General features: G+C 40.7%; 1 protein-coding gene across 2 annotated transcripts in view; it reads right to left on the bottom strand.

Moving 5' to 3' along the window:
* Positions 1–19,311, bottom strand: part of ak5 (adenylate kinase 5) — a 71,162-nt gene extending 51,851 nt beyond the window's left edge. For both annotated transcript variants that reach the window (XM_070919305.1, XM_070919304.1), the window contains exons 1-5: positions 19,027–19,311; positions 17,446–17,632; positions 15,865–16,032; positions 12,334–12,506; positions 6,591–6,704 (exon numbers count right to left, since the gene is read on the bottom strand). In XM_070919305.1, coding sequence (XP_070775406.1) covers positions 6,591–6,704; positions 12,334–12,506; positions 15,865–16,032; positions 17,446–17,632; positions 19,027–19,086 — 702 coding nt within the window. In that variant the 5' untranslated portion in view covers positions 19,087–19,311. The remainder of the gene's footprint in view (positions 1–6,590; positions 6,705–12,333; positions 12,507–15,864; positions 16,033–17,445; positions 17,633–19,026) is intronic.
* Positions 19,312–19,547: the final 236 nt, after the last annotated feature.

Below are 19,547 nucleotides of genomic sequence, written 5' to 3'. Positions count from 1 at the left end.
ACTATTTTCCAACATTTTATACACCAAATAACGACAGCCATAACTAAGTGTATAGTAAACATTTTACTAAAAAAATCCTGTTCTGCACTAGATTCTCTGTGTTTAACCTTATTTTCTATATGTAGAATTATCCTACATTTGTAACTGACAGTGCCTTGATTATATATATATATATATATATATATATATATATGTGAACATAAAATCACAGTATACTGACTGCCTAAACACAATAACTTCCCAATTCATTACACTTACACTTACAATTAGGTAACCCATTTTCTGTTTCTACAAAGAAACCACCAAGGCATCTTTTTTTGACATTACCAGGTGTAGATAACATGGATTCGCATGAGATTTAATTTTGTCCTGATATGACAGCTGATTGGATTTGTAGACGGAGGAACTTCAGATAAATGTCGACAATAAACCAGATTCAACAGTCACACTAAAACTGGACACACAAAGATGTTTCTTAGCAACTGGGAACTATTTATTTCTTAGGCCTGAAATGAAACAAACAAGCTTCTTTCTTTGTTTTATTCAATCAATTGTTTTAACAAAAATGACATTGACAGTAACCATTCTAATCCCTGAGTAGTATCTGCAGGTAGGTCAATTTTGATAATATAGCCCAATACCACTTATCACAAATAATAAGTGTATTTCTCAAAAGGTCAAACTATATCTTGAAACCACTCCAAATGTAAATATTACATTACTGTATTTCTATGATAAGTAAAATAGTGATTTTATATTACTGAAGGTCAAAGCTGCAAACTGGGAGCTGACTATTTGAGATCTGTTATTTTCTCTCTTTGCTCCTGAGCTGCACAAAAGGCCCTTTAATAACCAGTTGTCACTTAATTCTATTGTAAATCCCAGGGCTGCTGCATCTCCGCATTATTGGCTGAGCGGTCGTCAGCTCCTGTCCAATCATCGATGACTGTATGAGTTGTTTTTGAACGGTTGCCTGGACACGGTTGTAAACACAACTGTATTCAATATGTTATCTATGTGATTTAATCTCCAGTGAACTTCCTCGGGTCCTTATCTAACCCCGGTGCCCATTTGCAAACTCTCATCAACCCTTTTAGCAATCCTTTCATGCGTCCATTTAAATAACATTGTGACAATAAAAAAATCTATTCAGCTGATCTGAATTTCTGTGGTTATCTATTACGAAATGTAATTTATCGAATTATACGATGAGAGATGGGACAATATTTTAATTATGAGACTTCCAGGCTCCTTGAATGTGGACATGCCTGTTAGCGAGTTAGTCACTTACTGTATGTTTATTTTCTATTTACAGCCTCAGCTGTAGTGGAGACACCGAGGGAAGTTTATGTTTAAACACATCTAATCTGCTCCATGTTTGAAACAGCTGGAAATGCTGATAATAACCATAGTAATAGCTCAATAGTGAGCTCTACTTGAGGGGGGAGTATGTGATTGTGTGGGTATTGTCTGGTTAGAAATACCTCTCTCTGAACATGAGCCAGCGACATTTATCATCTCGTTTCTTTTTTTTTAGTTTCCTCGTGCAGCTTTCAGACAGGGAACATGTACTAAGTGGAACCTGCTGTCAGGCGAGGTGGACGGGGAGACAGCAGCAACCACATTAAGAGCACTCATTACGCCGAGACTTGGCCTCAAAAAGAGGGAGAGCATGTACAATTACCGGAGAGACGAGAGAGTACAGAGAAGACATGAGAGAGAGTTAGCTGTCCACTGTGGTTAGAGTGATGAGTTAAAGAATCCAATGCCTGTAACAGTTTGCTGTGCAATAGATCAGGTATGCCTGGAGGATTCAGTAGAAGACTATTTCTAATAAAAAAAATACACAAATGTGGAGGAAATTAACTCTAATTTGTAATCTAAAAGAAATTAAAATAAAGGAACAGAAGAATTATTTACAGTAGTTATCTATAAATGTATATGTTAATCACCGATAAGTGAGTTTAAAATCTGGTGTTGACATTTTTGTTCCGACGCAGCCAAAAGCCTTTATGGTGACAGTTTTAAATCCACCAAATTATAGGTTCCCCTGCAGTTTTCTTTAATTTAGGGTGGCATTTTGGTCATTGTGGGTCACTGAAGACCCACACTCATAGCTCTTTTAGCAGCTTGTTGAGATAGACAGACCCACCACACCTATTCAACTGAAGACAACACAAAGAAAGCAGCATATAATTGCAGGAATGCTAATCTCCATCATATCTGTAGCGCATGATTCTGACTTAATTGTTTATACCATGACTCAAAATATGACTCATCCCGATTCATTCATAAAACATGAAATGCAAAGTCGACAAGCCAATTAAAACCTCAACTACAACAACTGAAGAAAGATTCCCAAAGCCAATTTTTAGCTGTGGCACTAAAAACAGAGTTGGTAGCCTGCCGTGACTGAATGAATGCAACTGAGAAAAATACTGTATTTAATGTGGATCGATGTCGCTTCAGCATATTGGATCTGTGCATCCCTGTTCTTCTGTATATTTATATGTGTGTATGCGTGAGCTTGTGTGAACCTGTGTTTGTGTGTGCATAGTATATGAGTGCCTAAATGTGTGTTTCTCTGTGTGCATATACTCTCTCTCTCTCTATATATATATATATATATACATATATGCTTCCATGTGTAAATATGTTTGTGTACATGCACTTTCATATATTCACTGTATGCAAACATATTTAATTGAATGTGTGAATATGTTTGTGTGTGTGTGTGTGTGTGCGTGCGTGTGTGTGTGTGCGACATGAGAGACTGTCTTTTGCACCGTTTGTTAAACATAACTGACTGGAGCAGACTGACTATACAGCCAGCTGATTGCCCATGGCTGCCTACATTCAAAATCCATTTACATGTGTTAAAGACGACGAAATAAAGCGGCACACCATCTTTCAGTAAACTGTACCTCCAGAAGAGCCCCATCTGGCTTCCCCTGCAGGAGCCCACAAACACACATTCAATCCCCATTCACAGCCAACGGGGAGCCCCAGTTTGTAGACTCTACTGCTGTTTGATATTTACATGCATGCTCTACTTCAATGCTTCAGTGACACATCAACAAAACACATCGCTGTCGATGGATACGCCCACTACAGAAGGGAACGAACAAGTTGGTTTGGCATAGTGGCTATAAATAGAAGTGCACGTCATGTTATGCCGGCAGGCCCAGAAAACCTTTTTGCCAGACACATCGATGGACTCACACGTGGATAACTATTAGTCTCTCCAGAAGAATCAACCAATCCCCTCAATATTTGTGAGAATTTCTTGTGAAGATTACAAATCACTTGTGTTTTTTTTTGGTATATATTTATATATATAATCTAATATCTAAACGAAGCATGGATTTATGGGCAGTGCTATACCGTGAGGCAGGAAGCATTCAGGGAAATATGAGTTCAACATCCTTGCTCGATAACTGCACATGCTAGCAGACAGAACAGCCCAGGAACAGGTCATTCCTACATTTCTAAACTAATTTTACTGTCACTGGAACGTATTATCAGTGATTTCTTAAAGAAATTTCTTCACAGTTTCCTTGAATATTGCATCAATTTATCACAAAACAACACAAATTTAGTGAGAAACGCCACTACTAATTCAGTCATTTGGGGCAGCAGTAATTACACAGGTAGTCAGTGCAATTGTGGAACTGGACTGGACTACGAAGACAGATTCACTCACACTAATCAGTTATATAATATTAAGCAAACTAAATAATATACCTTTTATAATACATTTTGATAAGTCTCCTGCAGAGGGTCACTTGCTTTTCCTTCAAAATATCTTTATTTAGCACATGAATTATGAGCCACCCCCGTAATTTGACAACATCTGAAATACCATCTGGAACAATGACTTTAGTTACTCTGGAGCAGCAAATATTCACCTCCTCCTGGAATATTAATGTTGTCCAAATGGGACTTGAGACCCTGATGTCCATCTCCCTCGTTCCCTGTAATGCAGCTAAAAAGACCGGATTATAAAGTCAGGCTTTACTTGCTCTGACCCAGATGGACCGCAACCCAATCCCCAAGCACTCTAAAAGTCCTTGAGTGCTCATTTAAAAGTTGATAAATGTTAAGTGAGTTTAAATGTGATAAAGAGAATCAATCCTTCTAAAAGCAATCGACCGTTGCGTCACACAATTGGTCACTTGATTGTAAAGGATATATTGACATTAGGGGGCTCCAGCTTAGACAAAAACACTGCTATACAATATATACTGAAGCTATGCTGTCAGAATAACATTTGCACAACAGCCATTTATCATTTATCATCCTTGCGTTGCAAATTGACATTGATGTTTTCAATGGGCTTCGCGACTCTTCATAGAAAATGCCTTCTTAAAACACACTCTTTTCTTGTCTTACAGCTAAAATAAACTGGTATTAAAGCTTCATTGATCCTCAGGAAAAAGATCAACACATGCAGGTATTTCCAGTCTTTCTCAAGGACACTTTAGTAAGACAGAAGCTTGACAACACAAAGACTGTGGACCAGTCTGCTAGTCAAAGCGAAGTGTGCCACAACCTGAGACACTGAGCAGTGACTGGGCAGAAAAATGGAAAACCAGTGTTTCACTGTTGAATAGCTGTTAAGCAGCAGCAGCTTTAACACGTTGGCATTGTGAGCTCGAACAGTGTGAGCTCAAGGTCAATGCTGACATAATGAAATATTACACTCGAGACGAGATCAAACAGTCAATGTGACGTTGCAACGACACTGACGGGTTTATAGCTCATATTCCAGATGCAAATGAAATATATGTATTCATATCCATACAACGTATGGTCTATCTATCAATGAGAGAACAAAATATTACCCAAATACCATCAGTCAGTATCTTTGAGGGCCTCTGAAACACTTAAATATCAAACACTCCTAATGAACCCACTGTAGGCTGCAGACACTGCTGCCAAAACTTCAGGGATCCATATGGGGAAATTTATGTTGCTGATTTAGAACTGAACTAAAAACGCCTCTGCAGTGAGTTATAACTGCTAGTGAAACATTTTCTTCTTATAATAGGTTCAGATAAATTCGATAATAGCGAAATTACACCCCGGTGGTCCTTTAGGCTGTTTTAGGGGTTTTAATTTGAAGTCCAACTGAGATAAAACTTCACTTTTGAGACTAAGAAATCAGTATATATATCCTTTGTGTCTTTAGGGGGACGGAAATTTCTTCAGACCAACATTGTTAGCCGCTGCCTAGTCCCAACTGTGATTTCAGGACCTCCTACATTTCTCTGTTATGTGGGCTTGTTGAAAAAGGACAAAAACATCTTGTATCAGCGTTTGAAGGCTACAGGACTGCGGTGTTCTCTAGTCAGTAGAGCACCAGAAAGTTAGCAGTGTGTCTCCAAACAGTGCTGGCTCTCAAATTTCAGTCACACAAAACATGAAGAGAATCTAAATTTCAGCTGACGCTGATGCAAAATAGATGCAGAAATATTATAATAATTAGTATAAATTAGATTAAGTGGGGAGATTTGTGGGCAAAATGTTTTAGATAAACTTATAAAACCAATGAAATATTTATAACTTGTCAAAGAGTTTAAATGCCGTGACAGTGACCTCTAGACGCTGTGCAGACATCAAACATCAAACCCCGGCGGTGTGACTGAAACCACCGAGCAACTGACGCTGCCATCCTTCGATCTGACGCTATTGGAGATAAAACCTGAGAGATAACAGCTCCAGTGTGTGGTGTGAGACCAACTCATTTACATATTTGGTTTGTAGCAGGGGCCTCTTGAATAGCTCTTTGTGTGTGTTGGACAGACAGACAGATAAGAACTTCTGCTGCATCTACATCACGAAATAACCACAGTGACTCTGAAACTTGGATGGCAAAAGAAACACATCATGTGTTCCAGCTGGTCACAGGTTGAAACATCCATAGTGCAGTGAATAGGAAGATGATTTAATGTCCCATATATTGTAGTGTTAAACTTTTTTCACATCACTCTGTCTTTCCTTAGCCTCTACTTAAGGTGGTTTCAACCTTCACACAACTGGAGAGGTTTTCTTAACCTGAGGCTGTTTCCTTTGAGAGTTTGTCACATGTGGTGAAGTGTGAAAGTTGTTGTCTAACCAGGTTAAAGTCCTGAAAACCCGTCTCGAACCCAGCACCACAACGGTGGTCTTGGGGTTTGCTTCGAGCGAGCTCTCATGTTGTCCCACATAGTCCGCAGTCTGCTCTATGCACTGTTGAACAACGTATTACATGTCTAAATGACACATTCATGGCGGCTGTTATCACGTACAATACCAATAATAGTGGGGAAGAAAGGGATGTTTTGGTTTGCAGACAAGACAAAGTGTCTACTTTTAATTTGGACTGAAGAAAATACTTTGTCAAAACTCAAACAAAAAATCTGCAATATTTACGTATGTTAGTGAACAACTGAAAGACTCCATATCTGCAGAACTCACCAATGTGACGCACAACTGATTCACAATTAGACAAGATTTTCATGCATGAAAAGACGCCTAAGGGAGACACCTGAGTATGGACTCGAGCATCTGGACAAAGTATGAATTTGAATCTTCTGGTAGAGACTCACCTGGTCTTCAAAGGACAAGGCCTGTCCGACGTCTCGAGGGAACCCGTCTATGACGATACCGTTAGCGTCTGGGATCTTCATGATCTTCTGCTTGATCTCAGTTATTGTCGTCTCCTGGAAAACAGTGAAATCCACGTGATTCAGAATCATCATCACTCTGTGCCTCAGTTTGTGTGTAAATGTCAGAAGAGCAATCATTTCTACTGCTTGATAACAAATAATTACCAAACTGGCAGGAGGTTCATTGGATTTACGATCAATACAAATAACTCAACAAGTCACACTTCACTTTGTCACGCTGTAAATGCTAAACAATGGGTGCAGTTCTCTGAGTCACAGCACATTTCAGCTACACATTATTATAGTTTATAGTTGCTTTTCTGTTCTGTTGTATTGTTAGATTCATTAAGGTTGTAGATTAATAATGAGCAGCTGATTTAGACTCATAAATAAGGTGAATGGAAACCATGACAGCACATCAGAGAATTGTTTATCCAATTGTACTTTAATATATCTGAATGCAGCAGAACAACTGTTTTGATTGCACTCGAGGCCAGAGACTGTCAGCATCTTTTAGCATCACTTACTTCCTCGAGGCTGGAGGAGGTCAACATGTTCAAATGTATTTCTCTAGGCAGAATGCATCATATGATATGGCAGAGATACGTGAGCAATGCTCCAGTCTAAAAATAACGTCCGTGGCCGTGCCCAACGCTGAGTAGCACAGACGTTTAATTTCCCTCCACCCACAGAAGAAGAGCAGTGGCCAGACAGACTGTTCAGAGATTAAATCTAATCTAGATTCCATCGAACAGATTAATATATGCGTGCAAGATAAAACGAGAAAAGCTACTCTAAGAAAAGCCCTCTGATCCACTGCATGGCTTGATGTCTGAGCTCTCGCAGGAATACCAGCCATCAAACAATCATCTCGTTGCCTCGTTCACACAGTAAATTACTGAGATAACCTGTCTTGCTCCTTTTCACACATGCCATGACAATGCCGGAATAGATAGGACAAAAGATGGTCCAGCAGATGGTGGTAAGACATAAAACTCAACAGAAGGAGAAGATGGGACAAGGCTGGGCGTATGTGCACGCGGCGGAAGACGTGTCTCTTATTATTTTCAGTGACATGGCGGCCGAGGACCTGTGTTTTTTGTCTGGTGCCAATGTCACCAAATCACCCACGAAAGGAGAAGAACAAGCCGCGGGTTCAAATACGTCATCAGTGGAGTCTTGTGATTGGTTCGCTCGCCCCACGTGAAAGCGTCTTTCATCAGATGGACATAAACCTTTACGTGCTTGTTCCAATGTTACTGCTTTCATTCGCAACACAGCCGAACCGGCATTTTCCCTGAAATTTTACTAGGTCTTCAGGTGGGAACAGATTTCCCTGAATATCGATTCCTGCTCCCATTCACACATGACCCCATGTGTAGTTGTAGTTGTGTGTGTAAAACGGAAGAAAATTTCATTACCAGTTTCTCTCGCCCTACACACACACCTGTGTCAACGGCTGTATTGATTCAAATAAAAGCCCGTTTCATCAGACGCGTATGAGACAGACGACTGGAAAACACATCTGAAAGGCCTCCTGTGTAGACAAACTAACTCTTGCTCAAGGTTTATCAAAAAATTACTTTTTTAAAACTCAAATTTTTTACGTAGCCCATGAAACACAAGACGTTTTGAGCTGCATCCCAATGACATACTAGACACCACTTCTAAGCAGGTCTTGAACATCTCTTGGTGTGAGACGTCCCAAGAAAAAACTAAAAAAAAAAAGTAAGAAATAACTTTGAACGTCTTCATTTCTATGACAATTGAGCCACTCCATCTGCTGAAAAAGAGGTCAAACGCTCTGTAACAACAGGAAGTGGACCTTGAGTTGAGGCTGTTTTATCAACTGCTGTTTCTAAGGTCAAGAATGAACTGTCAAGGTTTTCAGTCCAAGTCTGGTCACACTGGAAAAGTGACCAATTCAGTTTTTGGTGTGCTGCTGATGGCAATGCAATGCACAAAGGAAATAGAGGAGCTACAAACAGCTACAAAAAATATTAGTAATTGCTGATGATGATGGTGAGACGGCCCCAGAAAGAAGAAGACAAAACAATCCGCAATAAATCTTTGGAAAAACATTTTGCTTTCTCTTTCTGAAGTTTAACTGTCAGTGTTTTTCCAAAGTCTCAGTTTGATTGATCCACCGTTGCACGTACTGAATAATTTCCTCATATTGCAACTGCTACTGTGACAATTAGTATATAGAGCATTATAGCACAACATATACTATAAGTATCTAGTAGGGAATTGGTACACAGCTTTTGTTACATTGAGCTTTTCCTAAAAACAAGAAACAATGAGTAAACAAAACATTGTGCTAAAACTTAACACCTCAGTGTTTTGACACTTTGATTGGCCACATATCAGTGAGTCTTCAGCTGATTCTTTAAAAGGCGCCGCTTGAATATTTCCACAGTCTGAGGATATAAAAGCAAAAGTGCTATCAGTCTTTAATTCTAGACCAGACTGGCAGACATCCTCTTGTGAGGAGACCCGTGGGATTTCTGAGGGAACAGAAGTTCAGAAATGTAGTGAGTCACATGACCTTGCAGTGAGTTACAGACAAACAGCCACAACTTCAAGTTGATTTGATGTTTGGCTGAGAGTCAGTGAAGTGAGACTGTGTGTTTGCTGCATTTTGAATCATATGCAGCATTGAAAGTGCTTCACAGCTGAGCAAGGTTACAGCAATCCATGCTACAAGAGGGAATGGGTGGATTACTTTTTTTCCAGCCTGTTTACAGAGAGAAATGTCTTGAATTAAAGAAATACATCTTTAAAGGAATAGGTTGACATTTTAGAAAAATATGCTTATTTGGTTTCTTAACTAGGATTAGATGAGAAGATTGATACCACTCATGTGTCTGTATGCAAAATGTGAAGCTCCAGCCAGCAGCCAGTTAGCTTAGCTTAGCATAAAGACTGGAAACAGGGGGGGACAGCTAGCTTGGCTCTTTCAAAAGCCAAAAAGCAACCTATTTGCAAGCAAAGGTAATTTAAAACTAATGAACACATTATATCTTGTCTTGCCGGACTATTTCTTTGACGGGCTCAGTGACTTAAGGCCAGTGTGGCTGTTTCACCCTGTTTCTGGTCTTTATGCTAAGCTAAACTAACCGTCTTCCAGGTGTAGCTTCATATTTAGAGTAAAGACATGAACGTAGTATCAATTTTCTCATCTAACCCTCAGCAAGAAAGCAAATACGCGTATTTCCCAAAATGTCAAACAATTCCTTTAATTTGCTCTCAAATACATATAACGCTCAAATTAAACACCCAGGTTTCTTGCATGACTGACAAACTAACAAAATGAGTAACTGATAATTGATAAAGCTATTTGGATCACATGGAATAAAGGAGGAGAGTAAAATCTATGTAACTTGGCACCGCTAAGAACAACCTGCTGATGTCACTCAACACATTATAAAACAATATTACAGTATTATACACGAGTAATGCTGTCATCAGGGCTTCTGTTTAAAGTAACTGAGTCTTTTCATATACTCAGGAGTATTTTGCCTCTTCCTCTCATCGTTACATACAAAATCATTAAGAAACCAAACACAAATCTGCTTTGCTAAACTAATCATGGCAGGAAATTAAATGCCCAACAGCCGCAAGTCACTTAATCATATCTAATATGTCTGCAACTTGGCCTACTTTGTTGTTTATCTCACTGGTTCCTGGACTGACTTCTGGTGAACGTCCAGAAGGGAGATGCGATGTCGTGCCAGATATGCAAGGGAGGGATGAAAAATTATGAGGCTGCCAGTTATTGAAGATAATTCATGAGGGGACGCAAGCTAAAAACTGCCAGTCACGAAGCAGGCGGGGGCTCGGTGTCAGCCTTGTTACAGCCTCGCTGCATCACCAATGCATCGTGGTGGCCACGTTGATAATAAAGATCACCCTCTCAGGTGTTATTATCATTATGTTAATCAAAGTGTATCCAGACAACCAGACAAACTTAAATGGTATGGAACCCATTTCATATATAAGATAGATGCTTTTATCCTCATATGGACTGTGTTTAATTTGTCCTATAGAAGAAGAAGTTTTAGATTGACTTCCCCTCTTCCATGGGCAGGCTGCAGCGTACACATGTGAGCTTTTGTGCCCATATACTCAGATGCTGCAACAAGTCTCTGCGAGCACTCTCCTGGTCTTTACTTAAAACCACAAGCATTTGCTGCCAGAGCCGCCAAACTCTGGAACAACCTCCCTGTTGAAATGTCTCTCGCTACCACAGTGACTTCCGTTCTTCATATATAATGGACCTCTTTCTCTTTGTTTTGGTGTGTGTTTTTTGTATGTTGTCCTGTGAGGCAACTTGTTACTTAATTTTGAAAATAGAAAATGTTTGTTATCTCTGTTATTGCCTTCCTGACAGCCGCTGGCGTCTGTTTATTTCAGGAGAAATGAACTTTTAGGGAGTTGAAAGTTGCTCTAGTGATGCCATCCATCATATCAAATCCATCACATTTCATCTTTATTCTTCGTTATATAATGTGTGTAAACATTTCTAAAACTATTGTTACTGGTGAATTTAATGGTCCTCCAGCATCTGACATTTGAGAGTTAGATAATAAAAGGTTGCATTCATGATCTAGTTATTATCATAAAATTTAATCTGAAGGACAAACACTTAGAAAACACAGATGTGAAAAGAATACGTGTATTTCCTGGTCATTTCTTATATTATAAAACTTTGGTCTCAGGTCAACACGCCGCCTTGCTTCTTGGGCATGAAGATTCATTGTTGACCTTGGGAATATACATACTGTATGTGTGGTAAAATACTCTAAACTCAAGGTTCATTTACTAGCTTTTCCAGAGCTTTTGTCTGTGTCCCACAGCCTTCTTCAGCAAACTAAACTTGATAAGGTGTCATATTTCCATACTTAGGTCACGTGATAACAGGTGGTCGAATATGACCAATGCCGAAGACCATTCTTACAACCACTTATGATGACTGACGAAGGCCTTGGGATACAGTCGAAAGCTCTATAAAAAGCTAGTAAGTGAACACAGATTATGGGTTTTAAATCCACCTGCATCGCCATGTGTTGATAATCTTTCTTGGACCAGAAAATAAATGAATAAATAAATAAAAAACCAATGGCTGTCTGGATTAAAAGAAATAAAAAAACCTACGTTTTGTTTTGGAAAATAATTAGCAGCAATGCAAAGAATATGTGGTTTGTATTTAATGGGCTTAAACATGAAAAACTGCCTTACTGGTTAGTTATAGTTATGGTTTAACGCTCTCTCTGTTCTTGAATGTGTACAATATAAATTGTAATCAACGTTGAAATCTTAACTAGAAGTGTAAGGGCATCATATGCGTTTTCTATACAGTGTTTGAATGAATGGAGCAACCACAGGGGGCCTGTGCCCATTTTCTTCCCAAGCAGAGTCATTACAAAGAAGGATGCTAATAAGACGGATAAGCAGCTCTCTCTCCAGCACGCGTGTGATTTGGATGCATCTAATTAGTCCCTTGTAACAAGCACGCTGTGATAATGACCTGCGAGTGACTGGACACACTCGGTGCTCATCCTTCCTCTCATATTCTCCCTGTTTCACACACACACACACACACACACACACACACACACACACACACACACACACATACATACACTTCCCCCCTCTCCTTCTCTGTTTCTCTGTTTGCTACCTGTGGTGCCAGCTCCCCATTGGTGATGATTTTAGCGATCAGGCTCCACTTTCTGTTGCTGGTGGCGTTGTGGATCATCTTCTTCCTCAGCAGCTCGCCCACTGACACGTACTGGAAGCCGTAGCGCTCTGCAATCTTCAGGCACTGTGTTCCTTTGCCGCTGCCAGGGCCACCTAGGGACAGAGGGAGAGCTGTTGATGTTTTGGGAGAGATTTTGTCGTGTGTGTGAAATGAGTCTGTGTGAGTGTGAAACATTATGTGTGTGGGTGTGTTAGCGTAGGCGCATGTGTGCATTAGTGGGAGAAACCCAGACTATGTGAGAGTTGTGTGTGTGTGTGTGTGTTTCTTTCTGCGTGACTGTGTTTTGCTGCTTCTGAGTGTTTTGCAAGTGTATGCGGGGGAGAAGGGCATGTTGGGGGGGGGGGGGGGGGGGCAGATGAGAGAAACAGGTATGTGTGAACCTCCTACATTTGCTAATAAATCCTCTCTTTATTTCAACAGGAAAAATGATGTGCAGAGGAGCGACGACAGGAGAAGACAGCTCTTAGCTTGATGCTGGATAGTTTGGTAAACACCATTATGATTATAGGTCATGTTACCCTTGTTTTAACGTTAACACATGAAATGATCATAGTTCCTCCAAAAGTAAAAAGTGCAAGGGTTAAAACCATTTAAAGTTCATATTTTGGGATTAAATTGCCCTTAGAGGATCTTGTCATGAACAATAATGTCCTAATGGCGTAAGATAGACATGCTATATGAGCTGAAAGGCATGTATAAGTGCCTGTAAAAGCCATCTGACAACCTGAATGCTGCATTTCATTTCAGAAAGGCTACTGTTACCATAAAAATGTCAACCGCTCCAAAATTGCTCCTGGTTCAAAGCCAGGCCAGAGTGAAGTGAAATTAGTCGGAGAACAAGCTGTGTGGGTAATATATTCTATCGTGGTGTTACTGTCAGAAATGATTATTTTTAGGAATGAAGAGAAGAGTGTGCACCCCAGTGCAGAAAAACATTACAAATCAGTGATTGCGAATTATATTATTTGGTCGGATTTAATTAAGGATCCAATTTTGACAGCCGTGAAGTTACTGTAATGTGTCCTGAAAGCTATACTGAGTTCAAAAAGATGCTCGTAATTGTGTAAAAAGTACCCTACAGGTATTCAGTGTCTGGGTTCATCTTAGAGTTGGGTTAATAATCAGGAATAGGATAGGTTTGGATCACATGTAGGGTTTACATTTGGAATTAAGGTCTTAGTATGCTTCAAACTAATTGCTTGTCATATCATCTAACCCCCTTAAACCTCCCAACCCTCGTCTGCCCTCTTGGAAATGCAAGTTTAAACTAAAAACCAGAAAGTCCGTCACACATCAACTACATCCCTCACTTTTCACGTGCACAACCAAGTGCAACACAATGAATGTCTTTGAGTAAACTGTCCAAAAGTGCACCTTTATCCACATTTGTATTATTCATCTTGTCACGCCACTTTTTATGACAGCGGGACTTTTGCCTCGCTGTGGTGGGATGACACATCATACAACCTAGTTCATTCGAAGCATACTGAGGCCTTTAGAGACAGGCTGAGGATATCATTCATGGTTGCTTTGTGCACAAAAAAAGGCAGCTGAAACTCTATTGGATATCTACTTTCTGTCAGCTGATAGATCTGCAAAATGCGATCCAAATCAAGCTTAAAATGATTTAATGGGAATTGAGGATTGATAAGGCTGTATGGACTCAACTTCAAAGGAATAGTTGACATTTTGGGAAATGTGCGCTCACTCGCTTTGTTGCCAAGAGTTAGATGAGAAGATCAATACCACTCTCATGTCTTAAACATGTTTAATATGAAGCTACAGCCACGAGGCGGTTTGCTTAGCTTAGCAGAAAAACTGAAGGAAGGGGGAAATACCAAGTCTGGCTTTGTCCAAAGGCAACAAGTGAGCTTTACGGGTGCTGGTATGAGAATTTTTGTTCATTTTTGGACAGAGCCAGGCTAACTGCTGCTGTAAGGACTCAGCCTTAATATCATGAATGATGGCTTCATTACATTTAGGTGTTCCAGTTCGAGGGTACTGATATTGCACACACCTCACAATGCTTACTGGGACACTTAAACTGAACTGAGCCATCGTTAACTTTATTAGTTGCACTCAAGTCAAAATGTCTGCCATAAAAAATGTGTCCCATTAATTTTCCTTATATATGAAAATAAAATCAAAATCTCAGCTTTGAACCAAACTGAAGTAGGGAAATGACAGCGTTATAATGATAATAATTTGAAAAAGTCAGTGTGCTAGATTGTGTTCATATTTTAAAGGAGCAGTTTAACATTTCGGCTCTCTCTCTGGCCGAGAGTTAGATGAGCAGATCGATACCACTCATATCTGTCAGGAGAAGGTTAGCTTAGCTTAGCGTACCATTAATTGTACCTGTGTTTTTTATTCTGATAATTACATCTCACGAAAAACGTCCATAGATTTAACAGAATATTCTTAGGAAGGTATTGGAAAAAAGATAATGTGAAAGTTTTGCTGTAGAGAGAAGCGGTGAGAGGGTCAGAGCGATACCCTTTTATGAATTTAGCAAATGAGCACTTTATCTGACATCTCGACTCAGTCCCCTCCCAACCTCCTCCTGAACACACGTGTCTGTCGGTCTCTTTCTATCTCTGCTAACCTGACAGATGAAACATTTCCCTCGATCGTCCAAAGAGATGACAGCTGCTGCCATCCCTTTAAAATAGGGCACAATGTGCTCACAAAGACGAGATAGGAACTGGCTTTGTGCTGCGAGGACAAATAACTATCATCCACACTATAGACAATATCCCAGGTACACTCTGAAAAGCCGAACATGCTGTAGCAGAAGGCTGTCAGAAGGTTTTCAAGAGGTTTTAAGAGACACTGAAACCTTAAATAAACTATTTTAAAGATGGTTTATAAATAGCAGCCTTTTTCGGACCAGTTCGCCCAGTGTCATTGCTCTTATTGCTCAGCTGCCACGCTTCATTTACAAGATTAATGAGTGCATTTGACAGGTTAATGCAGGCCCATCAAGGAAATCAGATTAGGAGAGCGTGAGTGCCTAACACAGTGAGTGACATGTGACAAGATCTCCCCCGCTGATACCAACACAGAGAGGCGGGGCTACGTTCAAAATACCAGGAAAAACACACGACTGTGTACACACACGCACACACTCGTAGATTCCCATCCAGGCCATTTATTTTTAGGTCAGTCAGTGAGGCAAATAGAAACTTCTGCTTTGTATTTTTGTAAACCTTTGTATATAAATGGATAAAGCTCTCATCAGAAGCATTACAGAAACACTGGCTACAGGGTCTTGCTTTGTTTACAGATGAAGAGATCTTTTCTACTTTGTCTTATCTAATGGAAAACATGAGTCAGCTGGAATCTAGCTTCAAATCTAAAACGTCAGTTTCCTCATTCTCGTGTTGTGTAAAGGCGCACATATTCATAGCTTTAATGTTTGTGTTTTTATCTGTTGCGCTGGTCCTTTACCGATGACGAGGATGACTTTGGGTCGCGGCCTGGATGGATCAAACACCTCGTACTCCTCTATGAGCTCCGCCGTCTCCGACAGGTCCGAGTCGCTCTCGATGGAAAACTGGCTGATGGGAGGGAGGCGGTCGTACCGTCTGTAGGGAAAATTGGGACTGTCGGGCAACACTGTCACACACACACACACACACACACACACACACATACACATACAAAGGTATCGATGAGGTATCGATTGTCTGCTTTTGTCTGGAGTATTGATGAAGAACATTTTTCTTACAAAGCCTTAAGTTCAGCACATCTTTAAAATATAATATGTATATACGTTTCGACAGATTATGGCAGATTTGAGCTTCAGCTATCAGGCATCTTTATCAATATATTAAGAGAAGTGGGATAAAGCAGTCCGCCCTCAACACTTCCCTCAAGACTGTGAAGACGTCTGTTTTATTAAAAGGGTCTCTTCATGTCTGCATGATTGAGTGGTGTGAGTGATATTCCTGCTTTAAGATGCAAAACACATTTCTACTCACACACACGTAACTCTGTTTATTTTCATGGTAATTCCTGTGTATATTGCCGTCTTGCTTCACACGCATCATCGAACAAAGAAGCGAATGCTTGAATTTAAAACAGACCTAATAAAATGGAAAATGTCATTAGCATAAAATAGCCCTAGTTGAAGTCAACTTTGCTCTGCAAGTTTTGCATCCGCAGTACTTCCTGCGTCGGTCTGCTGGAGACCACAGCTGGAAGAGATAACTGATGAATGGAGACTCTTTTGGTCTCATGTGAATGATTAACTGCACACATTTGTCTATATTTTATCTGGACTCTGTTTTTGAACACGTTGGTTTTGCAGGTTTGGAAGCAGCCGTAGTTGCTTCCAAACTTTGTGGCTGGTATTTTGGACGTGGTGTGTTTGTGGGGGCTCTGGTGCCTCAACAAACGCTTCTGGCACTTTTTGGAAGTATCTGAGAGTATTGATGCACACAGCTGCGCTTCACACTGTAGCTGGAGAGAAGAGCCTCCTATCTCATCGCGATCTAACAGTCTACTAGTAGTATTTCAAAGAGTAGCGCTCATGAGGGTTCAGTACAAATGCCAACACCCTTTCCTGTTCAAACACTGAGCCAGTTCAGTCGTGGTTGTGTAGGAGAGGAAGGTGTAACGCTGCCAGCATCCTTAGAAAGAAGTCAAGTGCCAAAATATATACAGTATATTTTGGCTCCTGGCAGGCAGCTTTTTCTCCGCCCCTTGTTAAACACAATGGTCCCAAGGAGTAGAATGAGATGTGTTCTGGGGCTGCAACTAACGATTATTTTCATTATCGATTAATCTGCATCTCTCTCTAAAGCCCATCACAAGTTTCTAGAGCCTGATGTGACGCCTTTAAATTTCTTGTTTTGTCCGTAACAACAGTTTTAAACCTAAAGAACTTACATTTAGTGTCATATAAAACAAACAAAACCAGGAAATCTTCACATTTAAGAGGCTGGAACCAGCAAAGGTTTTTCGCACGAACCATAAAATGTTCTGATCGATCGACTAATCGTTAACTTGCTAATTGTTTTTGCTCACCATTTCTGAAGAGGGACCTGCGTGATTGGCCGCCGTTGAGAGGGGGAAGGGACTTCTTCTCCTGGCCCACAAAGGTATCCCACCGCACCTTGTCCAGTCCTCCGAGCTCCCTGACTTTCTTCAGACAGCCCTCCAAGTAGTCAATGGGGTCGTCGGGCCGGTAGTACATCAAACCTGTCAGCAGGCTCTGGAGAAAACAATGGAGGTCAATGTGATAAGGTACAGGGGCAGAATAAGAGGGAGGAAGGAGTCGTTCACCCTGGCATCACTACATCTTTGTTATGATGTGTGTTGTTCTGTGAGAGTGTGGCGGCGGAGAACAGCCAGCCTTAATGAGGTGAAGTTTTGAAGTGCAGGTCTGGTTGCCTTGGCTTGGCTCCACCAGGGGAACAAAACATCTCATTTTGTCAGAAGCCCATGAAATTGGACTCGGCATGGCAAATAAACACAGAACCCCGATGGCTTGTGATTGTCGAGGAGGAGAGCCAACCTCTGTGATGAATATGAGAACCAAGTCCACGCCAAAAACACAAGCCAAGTGTGTGTTTGTGTGACATTTGTCCCGTCGACCCTGAATGTTTTTAAAACAATACCTTCCTCTGGGACTTCCTACTTCGTCCCCACCCTCCTCTCTAACAACTCCCACCGCCAGCAGCATGAAAACTGAACAACTGAACACTGTTTGATGTGCTTATTTAGCTGATTGATAATGAATACACTTTTATGTGAGCAGTTAAATTACACTGCAGTTACGGCGATGATGTGTCACTTCATTGCTCAATGTAATTTGAACTGGCTGTAAATAAACAAGCGGTGATTGCTTGCATACATTAGCTGCACTGCACTTGGGATTGAGTCTAATTAAGTGGATGAGCCAATTTACTATCCCCTCAGGAAAAGGAATGATACTTCATTAGTTTATTTCTCTAAGTCGCGTCTACGCTTCTTAATCAGAGAGTTTATTGTACTTTAAAGCATTCTTTACCTTTTTATGTTTTAATATTTCTGTAAAGACTTCATTAATACTTCATTTTAGATACCTTCCAATATTATTTCCGTGTCTGCCACTAATATATCCCTAATATTCCTTGAGTTAAGTGTCATATGATCATATTTTTTGACGCAATAATTGTATTCTCCTTCTAAAATGTATTATGGACATTTAATATTCAGTTTCCCACTGTGGCTCAGTACTCAGTCTCCAGCTGAGAACATCTTACAGTACAGCTATAGGCTGCCTCCCGTCAATTAAAAGAATTATGCAGAGGAGTGGAGGACGGTTTGTTTGTCAAATTATGATTACATAGCTGTTATTATAAAGACACAGTTTTAGGAAGCAGTGTGTAAAATGATTAATCAGTATTTCCGCTTCTCATTTAAACCACTATTTCAATCAAGAAGTAGAAGAAGCTTTCAGAGAGACGCGCATATTCGCAGCTCCGTCAACAAGGTGCATTACAAACCATAAAGAGGTCTTTGCAATGCAGCATGGATCTCTGTGTAAAAATCACACTGTCAAATCTGCACGTAGCAGCTCATTCACGCTCAGCTCATCCCCGCAAAGCGCACACCATCTCTCACCTCAAATAGTTGAGGTATCTCCCGCCGCGCGAGATACTCCTTGGCATCGTTGGTATTCATCTCCAGTCGGATTTCCTCTGAAATCACAACTTGTCCGCAGCGGGGCTTTTTTTCTTCTTCCTTCAGATGTCTCAGTGCCGTAAGGTAATCTTTGGTTAACAACCGAGCTCCAGACAGTTTCCCCTCAGCGCATTTTTGCCTCGTGCGCGGACTTTACAACTGGATTCCTGCAGGCGATGCCACCGCGCCACCCTCCTCGGTGATGCGGATGCGTGGCTCGTCCGTCTTCCCTCCTACAGCGCTCCGCTTCCAGCACGCACCATGTGTGCCTTGACGTTGGCACAGAGGTTGCGCGCTGTGCCAAAAAACGCACGCACCGCCTCTACTTGGCGTTTTTCACTCGTTTGCAGTCAGCCTAGAAACTTGGTATTAATATTTAATTGATGAGGCACAGAACGGCCATCATTATAAACACGAGAGTTATGAGCCTCTACAGGTGCTTTTAATAGCGTGATTATAGA

This window comes from Enoplosus armatus, chromosome 14, assembly GCF_043641665.1.
Source record: "Enoplosus armatus isolate fEnoArm2 chromosome 14, fEnoArm2.hap1, whole genome shotgun sequence".
Classification (NCBI taxonomy): domain Eukaryota; kingdom Metazoa; phylum Chordata; class Actinopteri; order Centrarchiformes; family Enoplosidae; genus Enoplosus; species Enoplosus armatus.
The sequence above is the reverse complement of the archived record's forward strand: the minus strand, read 5'-3'. Positions and strand labels throughout refer to the sequence as shown.